This window comes from Carlito syrichta, unplaced genomic scaffold, assembly GCF_000164805.1.
Source record: "Carlito syrichta isolate Samal-C Ts95f unplaced genomic scaffold, Tarsius_syrichta-2.0.1 Scaffold16673, whole genome shotgun sequence".
In the NCBI taxonomy this organism is placed as follows: domain Eukaryota; kingdom Metazoa; phylum Chordata; class Mammalia; order Primates; family Tarsiidae; genus Carlito; species Carlito syrichta.
The window spans coordinates 219,162-242,435 of record NW_006960769.1 but is presented as its reverse complement, the minus strand read 5'-3'; the positions used below and the strand labels follow the sequence as shown (position 1 = coordinate 242,435).

General features: G+C 34.2%; 1 protein-coding gene across 4 annotated transcripts in view; it reads left to right on the top strand.

Annotated features, from left to right (window-relative positions):
• Positions 1-23,274, top strand: part of MCTP1 (multiple C2 and transmembrane domain containing 1) — a 334,728-nt gene that overhangs the window by 166,323 nt on the left and 145,131 nt on the right. For all 4 annotated transcript variants that reach the window (XM_008059220.2, XM_021712485.1, XM_008059178.2 and 1 more), the window contains one exon: positions 969-1,088. In XM_008059220.2, coding sequence (XP_008057411.1) covers positions 969-1,088 — 120 coding nt within the window. The remainder of the gene's footprint in view (positions 1-968; positions 1,089-23,274) is intronic.

Here is a 23,274-nt window from a genome sequence, read left to right as displayed (position 1 = left end):
TTCAATGAAGTGATAGGGGTCTTCAAGGAATTTCAATTTTAGCAACTTGTTAAAACTGACATGCATGTGTGTGTCTATATTTACACATGTGTATGTTTTTTCCATATGACTTCAATAAATGTTACATAGCTACTTCTTAAATATACCAGACCATCACTGAAGTGTATTTGGAAATAGCAAAATATTAACCTGCAGACAGATAATTATTCTAATTATTAATATTGCTGTATGTAGTTTTTGAACCATTATCTAGTACATGAGCTATTCTTTTTTACAGTTGTAGTCATTCCTTGATTTTAAATTTTAATTATATCAATTTTCACATAATTATATATATTAAAAAGATTGTGTAAAGTGCTTGGTTACCATAAATTTTTTCTTACCTCTGAAATTATGAAAAAGTAATGAGAATATATAGGTTAAACTGATTGTAGGAGATGATAGATAGATAATATGATAGTTAAGAAAGTGAGGAATTCTATTAAAATGGTGAAAATTTTTTTTTTAAGAAAACAATAATTGACAAGTTTTTCTCTAACACCCTAAATAAAAACATTTTAAGTTATTCATTTCATGTTAAAATATCTTGAAATAAAACATTTAATGAATCTTAAAACCACAATAAGGTTTAAGAGTTTAAAATTAATAAAGGTGTATAATATGTGAGTAGTAAAAACATTTTAAAATCTGTTAGAAATCTTTTTTTCTTGTAAGCAAAGGTAGTCCAGCCTACATAATAACGTTATTTTTAAAAATATATTTAGCCAAGAAGTTGCTTTTATCAGTCAGTTCTTTCTCCAGAAATACTTCTTTTCCTTTAACTTGTGAGCCAAATTGCTTGATATGTTCTCGTAACTTTACTAACTTTCTGAATCTTTTTTAAATCGCAATAAGCTAAAAGAATTTTGCAGTATGTCTGATGGTTTTTAGTCTTGCAAATTCTAATAATATTTTCATTTTCCTTACAGCTGCTACTGAGAAACTTTATCCGAATGAAGCGTTGTGTCATGGTGCTCGTAAATGCTGCATACTACGTAAATAGTTGTTTTGATTGGGATTCACCCCCAAGGAGTCTCGCTGCTTTTGTGGTATGATCATACTGTATTACTTACATTGTTATTCATTAAATTCAGTAATCATAGCTGCATGTTTCTGTGGCTATAGTAACAGTTATGTTGATGTGGCCATTTTAAAACTCCTATTTTAAGACTTGACTGGACAGATTTGCCGTGGGCAGGAACCTGATGGATTGTACAAGGTCTGAGTCCAAGAATACATTTTCCCCCCTCAGATTTCCGGAACACAAGACATCTCAGCCAATGTATAATTTTCTCTGTGACAGTTAAGAAGTAAGATTTTACATGTTGCATAATTCCAAATCCCAATAGGAGAGCCAAGAAAAGTCCTCAGTGTGAAAAAATAATAATAATAATAATGTTGACCAACCTCAATTTGATTTTATTTGTTCTATAAAATATGAAAAATTTTCAAAATGTGAAAATCATTGGGATTAGAATGCTAGTTGGTAATGCTTTAATCTATGAATCAATTGGAAGTGGGTGTGACCTATTTAAGAGATGTTTTTATTATTTCTGAGATTTCCAGTTTTTAAAAAGTCGCAAGTGAGAATTTGATATGTCCAAATAGTTCTTTAATAATGTTCATCTTGTAACCTTTTACTTTGATTATTTAAAAACTGCTGATGAGACCAACTGGCAGAGCTAGAAAATCCAAAAGAACACTTTTCTCTGAGCTTTAGCTCTTTAGCTAGGATTTTCTTCTCACACGTTATTTTTGCTTATTCAGGACTTCAGTCTGAAGTTTAAGTGGAGTCGTTCTTTTGAAATCCTTTATTTTATTTTCGTGTTTGTTAGGATATGAGTAACTTATACTTCCTTATAGTTGCCAGTTTAGCAGAATACGACTTCATTTACAAGAAGAGCCTTAATTATAGTAACAAATCAACATTTTAGTATTACCATTCAAATGAGTGTATGCACATCTGTTTAGTACTTTGAGCCCTGTCCTTCTCTCAGGCCTTGTATGGGACTTTCATTAATGTCTGAGCACATGGAACAAAGAGTGTGTATGTCCCTTTGTGTTGTAAGTTACCAGAAAGTTAGGCAGCCTGCTTCCCATAGACACGTTGTTGTCTCCTTAAAGAAAGCAATCGTCATCATCAAGTTTTAGAGAAAAACAAACAAAAAATTCCCTCTCAATATACTTTTAGTAACTCTTTCACGTAATAAATATATTGGGGTATTGCTAAGCAAATTTTATTCTGATTTTCCACTAGCCAAGAGGCACTTTGACATTAATGAGAAAAAATAATATTGAATTTCGATGTATATTTTATACTATAGTGTTACTTGAAAGTTCTATAGGACCCTATAACAGATGCAACAAAAATTCTACTGAAAAGATCATGCTGCCATTTTTGATTCACTTCTTCCAAAATCATTTCTCATAGCTCTTCGTAGAATTTTAAAACAGAGAAATGTAGGTAATTGTATCATTTTTTCAGGAACATTCATTTGGAACACTTTAGCATTACAGGTGTTTTGTAAGCCTTTATAAACCTCTGACTTTTAGAAGTCACTTGGGTAACAAGAATTCAAGATGGCAACCTTGTTTCCTCAATTTCCTTTTGATTCTTAAAAAAATCAGGCACTGGAATTCTGAGCAACTTTGGTATATTTACATGATATTACTTGAATTGTTTCAAAGTTTACAGGGGAAGGAATGTTTCAAAGTTCACTGGGGAAGGAATGTAATAATACCTCTCTTACCTGGTGGTCAGTGTCTGACAGATTCAGTCCTAGGAAACACAGGGTGTATGCACGAGGCTTGCAAAAAAAGGTGGGTGGGTACAATAAAGGTAGGCCTGCTGACATTGGTGGTGAAAAAAGAGGCCACAAACTACAGTGTGAACACATACTGAGTACTTTTGAGAAGAAACAATAATATTAACTGTGTATCCCTAAAAAAAAAGAAGTGCCAGATTATTTCCTATGGAATGTGACCAAAACAACAAATAACAAAGCCAAACTTTATATACTTAGATCTCCACTGGGAGTTCTTTGAGAATGGTGAACCCTACCTTTTTTATCCTGGTATTTCAGCATCACCTGCACCATAGTGAGCTCCCATTATAAATAGCTGACTCAATCAATTGATTAATCAATGAATCAATCAATTAATCTGAAAATGTTTCTTATGTTTCTCACTTTTCAATAATGCCAGATAACTAAAGGTTTGCTCTAATTAAGTTAGTTATTAAGTCATAATAAGTATAGATTAATACTATTGCAGCAATTTTCCTTGAAGTTTCCGTTTTAATTACAAACTCATAATTCTTTATCAATCATCTATTTTAACCTCAGATGAAGTTATAATATAAAATGATCCTTACATAGCAATAACAAAAAAACCCAATATTTATTAAACACTTGCTATGTTGCAAGAAACTTTTTTCATGCATTAATGAATTTAATATCCCCAACAACCTTATGAGGTACATACTGTTATTTTCCTAATATACAGAAGAAAGAAACTGAGATACAGAAAGGTTAAGTTTGTTGCTCAAGACCACACAGCAGATATTTCTTCCTTCCTCAAAGAACCATTAAAATACTATATACCTTGTAATTTAATGTTATAACAGTTCAGAAAAGAAACTATTATAGGATATTTATTCATCTCATGATATTAAATGATGTGCATATTAAAAATGAAATGTTTCAAAGATCTCATTGTGTAACTAGAGCCTTTTTAGGCCAGTTTATTGAAAAGAATGGCTTTCCATTAGGAGAAGAGTATGAGCAGCACCCTATTGTTACAGACATATTGTTCCCATCATTCCCTGTTGATGGATCGTGGGTCTATTATTATAATATTGGTTCCACTTGGCCCACTTTTTCATAAAAGCAGCTGCCTCATGGAGCATGTGCGTTTGTACCATTATGTGGCGTGGTTTTAGGCCCACATCAGTAAACTTTATAATGTTTAAGTGCCTTTTTAAAATTCTGTGTTATTTTTCTCTTCTAATTTACTATCCAAAAATAAATGTAGAATAATGAAATCAAAGTGGAAAAACAATCTTTTTTCTTTTTTGTCCCGATATCAATTACCATTGGAAGCACAAGAAATATGGGGTTAGCCTCTTAGAGCCCAACCTATGTGCAGTGGGGAAGATTCACAGGCAGCTGGTGATTTAAGAGACAGAAATCGGTCTGGAAGGTGACGGATAAAATATAAGCAAACACGTTTCTGGGCATGTTCTTATTTTTGTGTGCAGTGAATTCAGTTTTTAAATATTACAATGAATATTGTCTGCTTGAGAATGAACACAGACGTGTGTGGTGCAGAAGGCACTGCTCGTCTTTGGGAATCATCTCTTGTAGACATGGAAATGTCTCATAAATTGGGCCTAATTTTCATCAGGCTCTTGACCAGACATTTGTGTTCTTGTGGATGTCAGTGGGTGCAACATGGAAAAAAAAAAAGAGTGCACATTCTCTCTTTACAGTACTGTCATTTCTCACTGTAATGAGCACAAAAATAATTGGACAACTGAGCTATCAGTAAAAGGACACACTTCAGTGTGCGTCAAAGAATTATTTTACAGGACAAACTTTAATCTTTAAATGTGATTGTAGATAATTTGTGGTACCATCTGTCCATTTGGAATTGTTTTAGCCTTTTCTGTCGTTATACAGTAAGTGCCGCTGTGTTTAACATTAACATTTGATATTTTACACATTTAATTTCTGTTCTGCTGTGTGGTCCTTGGGGAACAGAGCGCTAGTGCTACATGAGAGAGACAAAGTATTGATCAGTTAACATTTCAGCTACATTTATGTATGTCGCAAAATTAATGAAAATGCCAGACAAAAATGTCAGAGTGCACAAAAAGGTAGAATTTAAATTTGGTACTTTAATGAAAAGTCTTAAGATGTGCATTATCAAAAATGTCCTCTTGCCTTGAAAGTACAATTCCTAACAGAATAACTAAAGGGAAACACATATTTTACTTAGAGAAACAATGAACCTGAATTATGAAGAGATGTCAACTCCTCAAAGCACCTTGTATTCCAAAAACCGGCATATTTGAATGTTAAACTTTAGTCATAAAATAATTTGTTTCTGTTCATATCTGGAAGGCTACTGGCTTCAACCCTCTGTCCTGACCAGCCTACGAGGCAAGTTTCCTACTGAGATTCTCTTCATAGGTTTTTCTTGGTATCCGTGGGTTCCTTTTGTGTCAAAACCGAGAATTCCCTCTACAGCAATTCATCGAAGCCACCCTGGTTCATTATTTGTTCCTTTCTGGGTCCTTTTCAAACGCCTGCGTTCCCTTTGCCTCTGGATAATTTGTGCTCCACCTTCATTCAATCCCCGTGTTAGTAAAGGATCACATTCAGGACAACAGCTACTCCCAGAAAGCTGAGCTATTATGCGGGAAGAGAGAAAAAACAAAGATGATGTATGCAAAGAATGACATGAGGCAGCTCTGTGTAGTCAAATGATTGAAAAAAAAAAATGGAGGAAGCACACGCAAGGGAAGAGGAATTGGACTTGCAAAGGCAATGGGAATATAATACAACGATCTGAAAACAGACTTCTAGAGAGACCTTATCATATACTTCCTGTTTAGACAGCTTGCTGCTGTTAAACTACATATAGATTTTTTTTTTTAAGGTATTACAAACCATAAGAACATTTGAAGTGGCTTTCATGATCAAGAATTAAAAAGGGAGCATTGCATAAGAAGAAATATCAATGTGAAAACAAAGGCATGTCTGCATCCCCTGTAGTTCAAGTCTTACCATTCACATTACAGAACAATGAAACATAGGATAATTACACTGAACATATTGAAGGTACTTTTTTAAGTTTATGACAGAAATTTCTATTCTGAAAATTTAGGAGGCATCAGTACTACCACACCAACAAAATTGTGCTTCAAGTCTATGGAAATTTTCAAATGATTTTTATAGATTTTTGTTTTTGTTATTGTTACAATTATTTTTTTAGTGCTAGCAGAAAAATTGGAAATATTCCAGATGTAACTGTTACTTTTCTCACAACAGCTAAGCAGAAGGACCCCTGAAAAAAAACAAGTGTAAAAGAAAAATGATCTTTGCTTGATGGTCTTAGGGTCATACTCATGAATTTTCCTAAAATTATGTAAATATAATAGTCTAAGCTCTTTTACTCACCTTTCTTTGTTTATACATCCTCCTGACAGAAATACTAAGTTTACTAAATAAACACTTCCTATTTAATTTATACAAATTAATTATATATTAAACATTTGCATCATGAATGTTCAAGGAAAGAACAAAACCTCTGTAGAATTTCACTAATTTATAAGATTATATATCTCCAAAATTGCCCCAAATTCCTTTTACAACATCAAAAAATATTAACACTTAGAAATTTCTTATACTATAATTTTCTTTTCAGTAAATAGATTTATGCCCATTTCCTGTGGATGTGCCTATGTCAAGTTGATTCTCAAAATATACATTTTTCCCCAATTTATCTCAATTTCAGGGAAGAAATTTTTTTTCAAACATTGTCCTGAATTACATAAAAAATTATAAATTCGATTTTCCTAAGCATTGCCTTTCACAAAATATTACATGTAAATTCTTGCAATTTCATAAAAGTGTCCAAAGACCGTAATTCAGAAGTGACTTGGGTTTCAAGATTGACTGCTGTTAGCTAAAATCAACCCTGATTCTTAGGAAATATAGCAATCTAAATAATAATAGAACAAAACATTTTCTCTAATCCTTTCTGAGGAGTGATGCTCCAGTTCAGTTTGCAGACCTATTTAAATGTACAATCATTCTTTTTTGTTTTGGTATCTGCTAAATCTACAATGCAACACTTGCTAAAATCGGTGCTTTCTCTTCCAGTGATGCCAACACGCTTTTTTGTTTATTTTCATAGATGTCACCAAAAGGACTTTCTATTTTTGGAGGGAGATAATCACATAAGCTATAGAGTCTGCTATTCTCAGAAGGGCTAATTTCTCCAAAATTTTATTTTGTATTTGCAAGAAGAATGTATTCCCTATAGCGGGTCACAAACATGTTTTCTATGATCTCTGCATTTCCACCTTTGGCCTCTAATGTGGGAAGTAGAAGGATGCTGTTATCTGGAAAAGTCTTCTTTTGTGGGTGATGGGGGAAATAAAACAATTTCACCTTTTCTTCATTTATAGTAAAAAAATAAGCCTTACAATCACCAACATAACTATAATATCATATTGAATCCATGAATTAGCTGACTCAGGACCCTCAATGACGTGTCCAGTGAAAGTTAAGGTGATGGGAGACACCAAAGCCTCAGTGTGTTTTTTTCTGGCTGTGTGGATGCTGGCCCTTTCACCTCAAGCTGCCTTCTTGCATTACTTATCTGGTAGTTTCAGCCCTCAAACCTTTATAAGACCCTTAAAAAATGTGATGTATGATTCATATTTTACAACCGAGTTGACTAAGGATCAAAAATTTTAAGAAAGGCCAGGCATGGTGATTCATACCTATAATCCCAGCACTTTGGGAGTTCGAGACAGGAGGGTTGTTTGAGCCCAGAAGTTCAAGACCCGCCTGGGCAACATAGCAAGATCCTATCTCTACCAAAAAAAGAAAAAGAAAAAGAAAATTAAAAATTATAAAAATGAATCTGAGCTGTTTTACTGTCTGTCCTCAGATTACTAAACCAATGTTCTTGTCCCCTGAAGGATTTTCTGCTTTCCAACTTCAATTTAAGTTGTAAGGGACACACATGCTGAGCAAAATGGTGGGCTATGGTCCATTGCAACATATTACGTAAAGTACTCTGCAAAGGAAAAAGTTTAAATAAATGAGGCATATAATTTATTTTAGTAAAATTTTGTAAAGTAAGAGAAATAACTCGTCTGAATGGTTGTAAATTATAACAGAGAGGCAATCATTAATATTCTTTAGTCATTAATTCTACTCTCCATGTGTTTTCAAGCTCCTTTGTATCAGGTAAAATTAAGAAATAGGAGCAGCATGTTTTCTGTTGTTCCATTTGTCTATTGTGACTAGTTGCAAAGCTGTACTTCAGAATCATGAATGTGTTGGAGTTAGTTAATCAAGTGAGAAGCTAACCTGAAACGTTGTTAAGGAAGTTGTTCCTGCTTTTCTTTGCCTTTTTTCTTATTACCGTTTTACCCCATTCTTAAAACACAAAGATAATCTTTATATTATAATTTTGTTTTATTTTTTATTGCAGAGACGAGGTCTCACCAAGTTGCCTGGACTGGTCTTGAACCTGCAGGCTCAGGCAATCCAACTTCCTAAGCTCAGATAATCCTTCTACTTCAGCCCCCTGAGTAGCTGGTGAATGTCACCATGCCCACCTAATTTTCTTGAGTTTTTGTAGAGACGAGGTCTCTATAAGGTTTAGGCTGGTCTCCATCTCCTGGGCTCAAGCAGTCCTCCAGCCTTGGCCTTCCAAAGTGCTGGGATTACAGGCATGAGCCACTGCACCAAGCCAATTTTCATATTTTTTCATAACTATCATGTCAGAGACATAAACAGGTACTTCCTTATGCTCAGTAATTTATAGATCTTCATTGGAAGGGCAGGAGGAAATAGGCTATACCATTCTCAAAATGGGGTAAAATAATGGCAAGACGAGGAACTGGGGCTAGACACAGTAGCCAGGCTCCACCACACGTGAGTCTGTGAGTTATAACTGCATTGCATCTTCTCTTCTACTTTGTTGTGATGACAGAGGGCCAACATTCAGCAAGTGGTGGCATTTAGAAATCCATGATAACAGTGTAAAGATGGTCACACCATTCACAAGCTATTGGCTCAAAGGGAAATAATGAAGAGACAATCAGAGAAAAGCTAAGAAGCAAGGAAAGACAGAAGCATATCAAAGTGCAAACAGATATTTGGATAAAAAAAGTCAGCCCTGGTTAAAAAAAAAAAAGAATTTAGAGGCAAACATTGACTTTTATTTGATCTTCAATCAGTGTTTCTCTTTATATGTACATATATATGTATACATATACATATATATGTGTATATATATATTTATATTTGTTCTCCCAAAGAGAAAAATTTCACTTAATGAGAGAAATTAAACTCTATGGAGGGCCACAAATCATTGTAATATCTAAGTGTTTTTGTATCCTCGAACCCATTTTTACCCCGTTACCTGTCATATTATCTCTGTTGAGAATGGTTGCTCTAAATGAGACTTAATGTAAGTTTAACTACATTTACTTTTATTCTCTTGGTGATAAAGTCTAGTTTGGATTTTCTGTAGTTTACATAAGATGCAAATGATTTCCATGGGGAACCCGTCTAGAAAAAAGAGAATTTGTGATCTCTGTACAAAATAATCGCTTATAGTAGAGTCCAATTAAAGGACAGATTTCATTGGCTTCATAGAGATTGAAGAATTTTATCTCCCCCCATGTAAACCCATATAAAGGTTTTCTTCCCTATCCCAATTTCTAGGGTGTACAGTTGTGCTTCACCAAGATGAAGTCCAGAAGTCTATATAAATTCTGGACTAAATAATATAATAATCTTTAAATTTTTAATTAATGTCGTATGTCAGGGATCAAAACATATACTTCATTAGGCGCAATTACTTATTAGATCTTCATTGGAGGGGCAGGGGATAAAAGGGTTATAGACTAGGAAAGTCATTTAAAAAAGCAAAGATATATGCTCTTCTGCATGGCAAGTCACCCAGCTCACCATAAGTTTAAAAAAAAAATCTACTATTGCAATTTATCAACAATATGTAAATATATGATGTTTTATATCCTATGTAGATATATGCAAATAATTCTATTGCATTCTCCAAAGTTAGCATCCTATACAGTTTCTGCCAAGCAGATTTTAGACAATTTTTAATGTTTGCAACAAGATTATTTTATCCAGTTTTGTCATAAAATGTCGGGGAATTAAACAGTACTTCCCTTAGACAATTAATCTTTTGGATTGAAATTACGATAATAGATTGCTAAGGTTAAAAGTAGTCCATTAATTATCCACAAGTTAGCAATTGTTTAAAAGCGGTGTTATGTTTTGAAATGATATTAATAAAGTGATGGCTAAACTTAGAGAATATTAATTCATAAATGTAGAAGTTCAGATAGCTGAGTTTACTTTTTTCAAGTTTGGCAGCAATCCTGAAAACTTAAGCGGGCGAGTATGTACCTGGTTTAGTTTAAGTTCTTTTTTTGGTTGCTTTTATAGTATTTATTGCCACATAATAATTATACATATGTATGAGGTACAATGTGAAATTTCTATACATGTATACAATGTCTAATGAATAAAACAGGATAACTAGCATATCCATCACCTCAAACATTTATCATTTCAATTGTGTTGGGAACATTCAGAATCTTCTCTTCTAGCTACCTGAAAATATACAATAAATTATTGTTAATTGGAGTCATTTTACAGGGCAATAGAACACTAGAACATATCCCTCCTATCTAGCTATACTTTTGTATTAGTCAGTCAATCTCTGATTCTATCCTCCTCTTATCTCCCCCTCCCAGCTAAACTCTATTAAATAGAGTTTGGTTCTTGCATTGTAAGGGCCTATTGCATACCTCAACCAGGAGGCTGGTATTTATAAGGGAGACCTTTAACCTAGATTCTACTAGCTTGACTGAACTTGCACTGTTTCCTTCATGTTTTAAATTCTCTGTATGAGCCTTCTACCACAGTTTTTTTTTAAAGTCCTAAATCTTGACTGGTATGAAGTTAAAATGGAATGTTTATTATGTAGGCTTCCAAGCTCCAAACAAAATGTAAAGGTCTATTTTATAGGATAGTGGCTCCTATCTTGAAACACATTTCTGCATAGTGACAATGTTATAGATAATGACATAGAATCACTCACAAATCTTGCCAGTCCCTGCATAGAGTCCTAGCTGTAGAATGGGAACATCACAGGGAGAAAGTAGGTTTAATGGATTCGTGGCTTGCTGCTCAGGCTGTCAGAAACATGTCCATCCCAACCCCAGCTTCAGAATAGTACACCTTCCTAAAGGTCAAGTCAAGGAGCCTAAAAGGTGGAGATTGTGTCAGCTTTGAGTGGTGTGAATGAAAACATGCAATGTTACAATTGAAAAAAATCTTAGAGATTATTTTGCAGGACAGATGATGGAAGTGCTAAGAGAAGTAAAATGACTTACTGAGATAGTAACTCCCCTTTCACAATAGCTAGTAATGGAAGCGTCCAAGTCAGCAACAATGAGAAGAGCAGGAAGGTGACATTTGTAAGTCAAATGATCCTTAATGAAAGGAGGAAACCATGTGTCCGCCACTGTCCTGTAGAATTCTAAGAGTGTAAAATTGGACTCCTGATCCTTGGTATTTCCTAGAATGTGTTGATCTGGGAGGTCTAGAAGTACCTACTTGATTTAATAAGTCTGTAAGCCCTCTGCATAGTATTGTTCTTGAAGTTTAAGTAATAAGTGTTTACCTTATGTTTTGAAGAACTTTTCCATTAGTTGAAGTCACATCACACTACAGCTCCCCAAAACACTACTTAAATGTGTATATAGTCACAAACACTCTTAAAGGGTTCACTGTGTATGTAGGTAAGTTACATTTTAGACAAGAAATATCATTTGGCCTCTAAGTAGCATAAATGAACTTTTTCCCAAAAGTAAATGTCGACTCCTTAAGAATATATTTCCCAAGTTTCAAACATATATTTTCTCTGAGTTGCTTAAACAGCTTAAACTACCTATATTGATCCATATTGATTAAAGGGTAGCTAAGATGAACCTGTTCGTGACCTAAATTTTCATTAGACTAAATAAATGCCAGGAAAAAGTGTATGTATTTGAATTATTTAGAAAATCTGGTGACCTGGCCTCATTATATTGCTGTCTTTCTAAATTTCCTCTAAAATTACATAGATCCTAATTAATCCAGCATAAAATTAAACAACATAAGAAATAGAATATTCCTTTACAAAGTGGTAGCAATACTGAAATAAGACTTTGGGCATACTTTGAGATACTATTTGAATTGGTAGGCTGTTGCCCACTTTATTAAATAAATTATGTGAGATATAGTTTGCTGTAAATTTGGCACTCCAGTTTATTGCTATTGGAGTTACTGGAGTGAAGAAAGCTAAATTAAATCATCTATATGAAATGCTTTGAAGTCCTTAAGTAGAAGATCCTGTGAATAATTAGAACTTGAATAAGATATGACCACAACAACACAGGTTTTTGTTTCTGGGAGATATGTAGTCTTTCAAAATTTGTATCTATGACAAAGTATTTAACTTTAAATTATTATTAGAAAATATTTCCATACTGGGTCTGAGGACAAGAGGTAATTCATAAGGAAAAATATCCCATCATTTTGCCACAAATGCATAGCTCTTTCTCCAAAAATATGCTGGAGACATATTTAACAATACCTGGGTTGTATTTCTAATTGACGAGAAAGTTTAACTGAAGTTTAAGGAACTCGGAAGTAAAATAGGTTGTAAACTGAAAAATGCCATTTGTCAGTATTTTTAATCCATTGCCAGAGCCAGTGACAGGAAATAAATCCAGACTGTTCTGCTTGAGATGCGTTTCAGTTGCTGTTAAGAGGTCTTCCCCCGTTTCCATGCACACTCAATAAAGCTGTGTTGAGTGGCTGACTCAGATGACTTCAGTGGCAACACTTGAAGCTAAAGCTGTAATATTGTAAGAGAAACCTCCAACAGCAGTATCAGATGAAGCTGAGAATAAATGTGGTGTATCAGGCCTCATAAAAGGGTGAATGGGGGATACATTTATGCTCTCTCTCTCTGCTGTGAGATCCATACATAAGATTCACACTCATTATTCTCGTCATCTTAATGAGATCAGTGTGGGAACATTTCTCTCCTTTTTCTCTTGACTGTCAGAAATGGGGCAATCTATTATTTCTCCTTCCTCTCTCTGCTTTTAAGGGACTAGTTATATTTTCTTGGAAGGCCAGAAATGTTAACTGGTTACAGCAGGTAGCCCTAGGGTGTCGCATATAAAGACTTAAGGACTTTAGGTAGAGGCCATAATATTAGTGTGTATGTCTGTTTCTCTCTCTTTCTCTCTCTCTCTCTCTCTCTAGATAACTTGTGCTTTTATTTTCTTTCAGACTTTTATCATGTGCCATATTTCCCAGGGAGGTTCCCTGAAAAATAAGGGAAAAGATTGTTTGTCTATGTGAAGCGAAGTAGGGTCTCTGAGTATTGCCTCTGATTGCTACCCACTCATTGGTCTACTGCCTTATTTAATTTTGCACACAGTCTTCCTGAACCAACTCTGAACGCCCTTGGTTCAGGTGTCCCCACCACACACATATCCAGCCTTGAACTCAAAGAGGCAAAATGGGCAAGGGACCAACTTCTAAAGCATCTTAGCCTCAATTAAATTTCCAGATCTGTCAAAAAAAAAAATCACGGTTTATAATTAAAGTTGCTAGGAGGGGCTTTTATTATGTTTTTAGATCACAAATTCTTTTTGCCCTTAAGGACAATAACTAGAAATGATGGCAATATTAAGTGCTGTAGGTCTATCGACTATTGCATCATAACCACACTGTTTTTTGGTACTGCTTTCCTTTAGAGAAACTCATGTGTTAGAGGATTCCCTTTAACATGATTGAAGAATTTTAAAGTAGGCATTTTTAATATTTGCTGCCCTCTTAATTATTACTTGTTTAATGCACCACTGTTAGCACAGGGATTATGAGTTAATAAAAATGTCATAGTATTAGTGTATAAAACACTGTATAATTTTCCCCAGGTAATGATTAACAGCAGAAGGCTATATTAACAATATTCTTAGTGTATAGTCCCTAAATATATTTGATTCTCATATCTTAGATATAAGTTCATACTGAAATTTAGCAATAAAATATTTGAGAGATTTAGTTAAGCAATTTCATGCAGCCTTCTTAGGTGTATGAAATTTTTTCCAATGGTTTACATTACATTGTCATGTAAAAGATCATTCTATTTTAAAATCAATCTGAAAGTTTTCAGTGGCGTCTTAACATTCACTAGAGCAACCTTATTGAGATTCGTAAAGAGCATATTTATCTCATCTCAGTGTTTGTTAAAACAGTTGAAAAATAAAATTAATAAGCCATTAGGTCATTATTATGTAATGGTTTTGTTCACATAGATAAATGGGTTTCTTTTTCCGTCTTTCTTTTTAAATAATGTCTCTCTGGCTTTGTTCTGAGGCTGCAGCAGGCTGTTAGTATGTATCTTTATACCATCAGAATGAATGAGATATATCTGTATAAATTATTGATTCACTCGAGCCTACCTCGGTAATTCAGAGCTGAAAACTCTGGCAGCTTATCTAATAGAATGATATAACTAGCAGACTGAAGTTACCTACCACAGCAACAATTGCCAGTTGGGGGGTCAAATGCCCTTTGACCTTTATACCTGAACACCTGCAAATTGAGCTGTATCCCATTCAGAATTTTAAGAACAGGTCCATTGTCACAGGAAGTAGAGTTTGTTTCTTGGGAGAAAATTATGCCAGTTCTAGTTCTGAATGAAAGACAAGGCCTTTATTACTCAAGGGATATTAGGGCTGACTGCTTTTTTGAGAAAACAAATTTGCTGTAACTTTATCTGTAATTTAGTCCTGAATGGGTGCAAATAGACTGCACATTGTATAGAGCAGAAAGAAGAAAATAAGGGTTTGTTAAAGCCACACAAGGGCTATGTAACCATTATATTTCCGAGGGAAGTCTTATCGGAGTTGCAGGTTATAAGGGGGAATATTTTGGTTACATCCTCAGTATCAAACACCTGTTTTGAATTTTAGTTTAGAATGACATTGAAAAGGAACTTTTTTGTGTGTGTGTCTGAAATCACGGATGATGAAACACCTATCTCCTGAAAGTTGCTAGATGGGCTTTGACAGAGACTGGCCCCATGCAGAAACTACAGAAATTATTATAAGCACTACATATGAGATTGAATGCTAGATATGGGCCAAGTCAGAGTATGTTGACTTGTTTCACTTTTATAAGAAAATGGGTTTCATAGTTTTATATACTCATTCCAACTAAAACTAAATCCTATGCAATATTATTCACATAAGAGTCTGATTTCAGTTTTGCCAAGGCTGAAAGTAAGATGAATGGTTTGACCAAGGGACAAGGAGAAGCATACTTAGACTGGTGAGCATCCAGTCACAGTATGGGCGTTAATGGATCATATATTATTTGGAAAAACCTATTCCACTCCTTAGTCAGCAAGCTCAGTAGTTGTCATAGAAACACTCATTTTTACAGTGTTATAGTTGATCACTGACATGGAACCGGGCTAGGTAATCAAACATCTTAGCCATATGCTTATTCTAAGCTCCAACCTAGTCAATTAGCACATTTTCTATTAAAAACTTCATTGTAATAGGTCTTCATTAGCTAGCAGTTGCCATCATTGAATGGTTTACTCAATTATTCCATCCCCCAACCTCATTTTCACTTCTTTTCAGTGTCCATGTAGGAATATGTCCAAGAACATTCATGATCCCTCTTAAAGCAAAATGCATGACCCTTGCCTCAAACAAGCTGTTAGAGGTTGATCCAGGGTTTAACACCTAATTTTTCTTACTGTGTTTTGGCAGATATAACCAGGCTATTGGGCTCTTCCTTTTTCGAATATTATTTCATAATTTCTTGGGTGTTTCTTCACTGAGTAAGGAGAAAGGAGAAGTCTTCTATGATAAAGGGCCATTGTGTGATGGATAGTGTCTCTAGGATGTGTCTACTTCCTATGCTTGAACCCATCCCAATGTCACTCTCTTCCAGTCTACCAGATACCCATCTGGGCACATCATTATTCTGATATTACCTCCACTATCTGCATTATGGTCCCTGTCTGTGTCTGCCACAGTTTATGTCAATGAAACTCACCTGTTCCTTAAGACTTGTTCCTTATATCTTTCAGGACGTCAGCTAGATAATCTGATGATTATATCTGTTATCTGGGTGTGGGAGTAGGGCCACCTTTAAGTAACATATGCACATTTTGCCTCTGGTCTTATGGACAAAGTATTTCTGATTGTCTTAGACATCCAAGTCCTTATTTACAAACAGGTGTAAAAGACTGAAATATCAGAGAACTAGTAGAGGATCAGAGCCACCCTCAGATAACACTATGTAGAAAATTTCGGTCCCCAACCACTCACAAGGTTGCCCTTCTTGGTGAGAATGGTACTTCTTCCTGTGTTATAAAATGACAAATATAAAACAATCTGGAAGAGAAGTTGTCATAAAGATTTTCTGAGTTGGTAACCTCATTGTGCTTTTCTCTATGTAATACAAAGTAAGCAAAGGCAGGTGTCCACCTAAAAAGTGTAACAAGCCACACTTGGCTTAAGAACAGTTTCACCATCTCTGAATAATGAAACAGCATAGCTACAAATCTTCAGCCATCAGAATAGCACATGAAAAGAAAGGATGAAATCAAAGTGATACTAACATTCCTGCTACTGTTCATTCTCTAGAACACAGGAAAGCCCTTTCTAATGCATCCATCCTTGCTGCCCAAGTCTTTGTGATTTAGATTTGTAGGCTGAATTCAATGTAAGAATATAAATTGTTTCTAGGATGACAGATTACATCTGGTTTCTTCCCCCTACCCACCCTCTACAACCCCCGTGTTCACCTTTATAACAATTTTTTTTCAAAAAGTAATGTGGTTTAAAAATCATTTTAAGTTGCCCAACACAAATGGTAAAATCAAATATTGGATTCACAAACAATAGGCTTTATTGGTTTGTGACAAGTGATCCATCTTTTTACATTAATGCAGCTTTCTGAACCAGATTATTTTTCATAATTGATAATTTGTGAGTCATATATTTGAGATCTGTTCTTTTATGGCTTTGAAGATAGTGAATGATGCCAAAGATCACAAAGCTTTTATAAAGAAAATTATTTTAGTGTAGCTTATTGGCTGGCATTTTCTGAAAGTATGTTACCAATAAGTTTTGCAGATAATGTAACAACGATAAAAGGAAAATCTCTTGCTAGAAAGAGACTTGATAGGTCTAGAATTCATATTGATAATGAGAATTTAGTTTTAGAGGTTCATGTTTAGCATGAGGACAATGAAAGTACACAATTTTGAAAATGTTAAATACAGTTCTGCAAGCTAAAAAAATAGCTTTATTACATATATGGGCAATTTTCCCCATGCATTGCTATGAGCATTACAATTACACCAACGTAATAATGATACTCTTTCTTACAATCAATAATTTTAGTTGATTTTGATAGATAGCCTAAGGATAAGTATCCACCAACTATAATACAATTTTTATTATTTAGTTTTATATTTTGTACCTAAAGCTATCTAAACTGCAGTAGGAAAATTCTTACCCTTATAATGGTTTATAATTATGTTATGGTAGAATTAAGGGCTCTCCACATGAATTTATTTGCCCCAGGTAAATAATAATAAGGCATTTAAAATCTAGTTTGCCTAAGAGGGCAATATTAAATTTACTCTTAATTAGTAATTCTCTCATATATTCTGAGTATTCTCACTAATTCTGCTCACAACTGAACAAAGTATAAATCAGTTGGGAAAATAACAATATAATTTATTGAGAACTATATAAGAAGAAAAGTATTTTGAGATAAATTAAATATTAATTTCACAGACAACTTGTTATGAATCTGTTTTAGAAATTGTGTGGTTTTATCCTCAATATTTATTAAAATTTATCCTGAACAATTTAATTGTAGAGAACCATTTCTAATAAAAAAGAGTATCTATTTATAATAATTAAAATAAAATTTAGATCATTTAATCATTACATAATTATATTATGATTATAGACAATTAAACACCATATATAAAACATTTATTTACTCTTCATGAGACTCTAATAGTAGGAAAAAAACACCTGTAGGTTAATGCCTTTACCACTTTCACTTTTAAATGTATAAATTCTACTGCACACATTTATTACATCACCTAATTGCTTAAAATTCATATTTTCGTTGAGAGAAATGCTGAACAATATTCAGTTGATTATAACTAGCATATTTATTTCAAATAAATAACTTTTCTTTGATGATTTTGTTAGATTTGAACTCTTTTCATTGAATTTTGCCTAAGATTATTATGTATAAACATTTTAAAGATATAATTAAAAATTTTTATTATTCAAAATCAAAATCAAGTATGAGAATAGTATTTTTGTCTTATGCAATAGGAACATGTTCTAAATTGTTTTTAAACCAATAATATGTGGAACATCTTTATCAGATAGGCAAACAGAACGTTTAAGCTACTTCAATAGCAGTATTGAAGATGGATAACTTTTCTTTATGCATTTCTTAGAAAATGTTGGCAATGTTATTTTAGCATCTACCTTTTCAGATGTTGCATTGGCCTCATTCATGGCATGTGCAGTGATAGTGGGATATGTTTATTTGTACATATGGAGTGACAGATTGTTGATGTGTTTTAACCATAATATATTATTCAGTTTTGAAACCTACTCTCTTTAGAGTGGGAATTTTTTTTATATAATTGAAGGGAAGATGCATCTCTAATAACTTGCCTTATAATTTTAAGGATCCGCATCTTAAAAATCATTCACTGTATTTCATAAAATGTGGGCTGTTATATAAATTACTGAGAATTCAGTGTTAATTTTATATTTCTTGTCAGTGAAAATCAGATTCCTTTATTGTAAGATGGACTACTATCTGAGCTTCCTAACCAAAGTATCCAATATTTTCTTAAAGAAGAAACACAGTTTAAATATATATAATCTCCAAATTACTCCAAATATTGAATGTGATAGTTTTGAACAAATGAATTTTGAGAATTATATAGAGTCTGGGAATATTACTATAAACTGTTCCCTCCCCCCACCACAACTGCCTCACAACGTTTAAAACATGGAAACAATTTCCAGATTCTATTATTGATCACCCTACCGAAAGCAATTAAAATTATGAATATAGATTCTATGTGGAATCTATATCAAGACTCAGTACATATTTAGAAGTATTTTAATACATTGTTGAGAAAGAAATTTTCCCATTAGGAAAACTATGTACATTTTTCAGCAGATAAAGAAAACTTCAAAAGAAAAGAAGGGAAATAATCCAAAACTCTAAAACTGCACTGTGGTTTTAAAAACAAAACTGTCGGTTCATATCCCAGTGTGTAGTGGGCAACCTTTGCGTGCTCCTGGGCTTAACTAACTTGTCAGTAAATAACTTGCATGCCATTGTATTAAATTGTTTACCTATTTTTTCCTCCGCATCAGGAGTCTTGTATGTCATTCTGCAGTTTGGCCTGTAGGTAGCAATCTTGCACCACAAAAGCTCACCATTTACTCGTTTAGGCTGGAAAGGCTCACAGCATTACAGATCTGTTAAATGTAAGCAGTGTTATTTGCATAAATTCCAGACTTTGATGATGGTCCGTGATCTTTGTAGCCTACAGATTATTTATGCAGTTGTTTGGCCTCAAAGTTCACGATTTTGCTCAGAGGTGACTTTACTTTGCATTGTGACCCTGTTATAGGTGGGAAACCACAGAATGGTTGGGTGCATAACCTGGAATCTTGAAAATCATGAGGCCTCTTGTCTGAAATGTAATGCTTTGTTTCTCATTCAGCCCTTTAGATTAAAAAAAAAAAACCCACAAGACTTCTAAAATAGAAAATAACATTTAGTACTTAGCAAAGATTACAGAAAAGTGCTTCTGAAGTCAGGCACCCTCTCAAAAGCAGGGAGGTTGAGCTGCTAGCATCTCATAACCTTTTCCCATTTAGACCTGTTTAATTTTATTTCTATCAAGAATAATTAGAAACTGAAATTACCAACTTTATTATTGGTACTAGTTATTTTTAAATAAATACTGCCAAGTGCCATTGCTTATGTATTTTTTAAATGGCAAAGATGATACATTTCATCTTTACGGCTTTTTTGAGGAATTATCAATAGCACTGTATTAATTGCAACAGTTGCAGAGTCTGTGATCCATACCAAAATATACCTTTATTTCTAATTCATGGGTCCAAAATAGTACATGATGTTTTTGAAATGATAACTTGTGATTTATTTCAGAAAGATAATCCTCTTCTGTTAGCAGGGCTATCCATGCGACATGGATCTACTTCTGTTCCCTCGTTCCTTCCTTGATACCAGCTGAGTGCCTGCTCAGCTGCCAGGTTCTGCTCTAAACTGGGATTCCACATTGGTTACCACCTGACCCTAGTGAAGCAGAAATGGAGGCAGGTAGAGAGAAAAGACATTTAAGCTGGGTCTTAGAGGAAGAATAGGAGTTTGATGGCAAAGAAGGGTAAGAAAGAACATTTCAGCAGAAGAAAAGCACATATTTATCAATTAATCCTACTAGAAAAGGTTTAATTAGCACCCAAATAATAATCACTTCCAGAATGAACTATTTGCTTCATTCCACTTTATTATTGCTATTGAAATCGAATGAATAAAGTTCCTGTAAAAAAATTATTTTCTTATAGTCATATCTTATAGGAGGGGAATGGTTTCTATTACACTAAAATCCCATCAACATATTTTAATTTTAGATACTAAGTCACGCCTATGAATATCTAGTTCCATAATGTTTTTGTGGGGTTAAAAATATTATAAACCTTCACACCTGTGTAGATATTCCTTTGGATTTGAAAGAATGGAGCCTGGGTTAATTCAGGAATCCTTTGAACAAATTGTTTCTAAATGATTCTATTTCTTAATATGGAAATGCATAGTTTATATTAAACTATAAGAGGGAGAGGAACCAACCTTTTATTGTCAACCTTTAGTTGCAGGTGTTGACCACAGATTAGGAATAGAGTGAATCTTATTTTTGCAGGAATGATTCTGCAGTCCTAGAAATTGTATGTCATCAGTTACCATCTTTGTTGATAAAACTTCAACTACTTACTTTTCTGAAAATTGAAATTAATCCAATCATAATAAGACACTTATGTTTGTGATTGCATTTGGGACCTGTCATGGCTACTTTTTATCATACCTGTGCGGGTTACAGAGTGCAGTTTCAGGAACAAGAAGAGCTTATTGTTTGTGAGGAGTAGCCTTGGAGTCCATGGATCAGTGGTTTTTAGAGCTGCAGCTGGTTCGCAACAAATATTCACATCTTAAGTGGGTAGATAGAGAAGTCATTTTCTCATAGGGTGACCGCCAGGGCTGTAGGGTGGGGGAAAGTTCAGAAAGAAGTAACTTGAGTAACTAAGAGGTTTTGAACAGGCTGGTGACACTGGTTCAAGAAAGCTAACTTTAATGGGGTAGGGAGGCTTCTTTATTTCTTAAGGTTACGCATTTGATTTTGGATTCTTCTTTATTTTTCCAAGACTTTCTATCTATAAAACTCAATGACATATTCCTTTATTAAGTGTAGTTGATTTACATGTTGGTTACACTAGGATTCAGGCATAGTTCTAAATCATTATTTTTTAGTTTTCTCTTTAAAACTCTGGAAATGTTCTTTCTATTAGCTACAAGTGTAGATCATCTGACAGCTTTTCCCTCTGATGACTCACTACCCCCTCCCCCAAATTGAGGCTTAGTTGGATATTACACAGGTGAAGGACCTGCAGTCTCAAGGGATCAGTCTTATCTGAGCTAAATGAGGTTGAAGTTGCAGATGAAAAAAGAAGAGTGAAAAACAGGTGCTTGAGCAGGTGGGTTTGTGATCTTTTGCCATTACACTGGTTCTCATAGTTTTAGAATAATCACAAGAAGTAACAGAGCTCCTCTGTTATAGAGACATCTGGGACATCCTCACACCAGGGATTGACCTTGAGGGGTGATGAACTTGACTTGGCAGAGATGATATTTCCCTCTCTAATTTACCCCGCCCCGACATATATCATATGAATGAAAGAGTATTCAGACAGAAGAAACAAAAAGCACATATTTATCAATTAGTGCCAGTAGAAAAGGTTTAATTAGCACCCAAATAATAATCACTTCCAGAATAAAATATTTGCTTTGTTCCATTCTATTATGACTATTGAAATACCAATTAATAAAGTTCCTGTAAAAATTTGTACTTCCTTATTATTATCTCTTACTGAGGAGGGAAATCAATTTTATTCCACTAAAATCTCATCAATATATTTCAATTTTAGGTAATATGCCATACCTATAAATGTCTAGTTCCATGATACTTTTGTGGAGTTCAAAAAAAAATTACAAACCCTCATTCCTGTGTATATTTCTTTTATACCAAGGAACCCATTAGATTTTAAAGAATGGAACCTGTTATTTCAAACACACACACACACACACACACACACACTATATATATATATATATGCACACACACACATTCAAATTCTTACACACACACATTGCTGTTTCTTAATATAATCAGTAACTTTTTTACCCTCCCCCATCCTTTCTTGTATTTGAGAAAGGAACAAAAGGCAAAAACTCCATCTTTACTCTCAAGCCACAGAGATCATATTTCCAGAGGAATAAGATGGATACATCTCAGAACCAAGGAAAACATCAGAAATTTGACCTTTTATTTCTTCATTTTCTCAGGAAATGTGAAAATACCCTTAGAACAGAAACGGAGTATAGAAAAAGACCAAGACCCCGTACCACATTGGAAAATCAGCATTGTCTTTTTTAACAGTTAAAAGAATAAATGAGTTCCACTTTTGAGAAATGAATAGTTATTATATTGATTAATAAGATTATAATGGCCAAATCCTTGGCGGAATGCATGGAACTTTGAGCAGATTCTTAGAACAGTGCTTCTCAGCCTTTGATGTATATACATATCACCTGGGGATCTTGTTAAACGCCAGGTTGGAGAAGGGTAGAAAGGGTAGAGTTTCCGGGTGCTGCTCATACTGCTGGTAGGAGGCTTAGAAAACAAAAACGTCTGTGATCTAGTGCATAAGTCCTCAAACATTAGCATGTTTCAAAATGACCTGGAAGGCTCTTGAGAACACAGAAATCTGGGTCCTGCTCCCAAATTATCTGATCCAGTAGGGTGGGAGTGAGTCTCAATAATTTGCATTTCTAACGAGCCAACAGGTGATACTACTGATGCTGGTTCAGGGACCATATTTTGAGAACCACTGGTCTACAATCTACTCTACTGGATGTTCACTAGAATTACTAAGAGTGGTTTAGAATAATGAACACACACGAACACACACACACACACACACACACACACACACACACACAGTTTCTTCCCTTC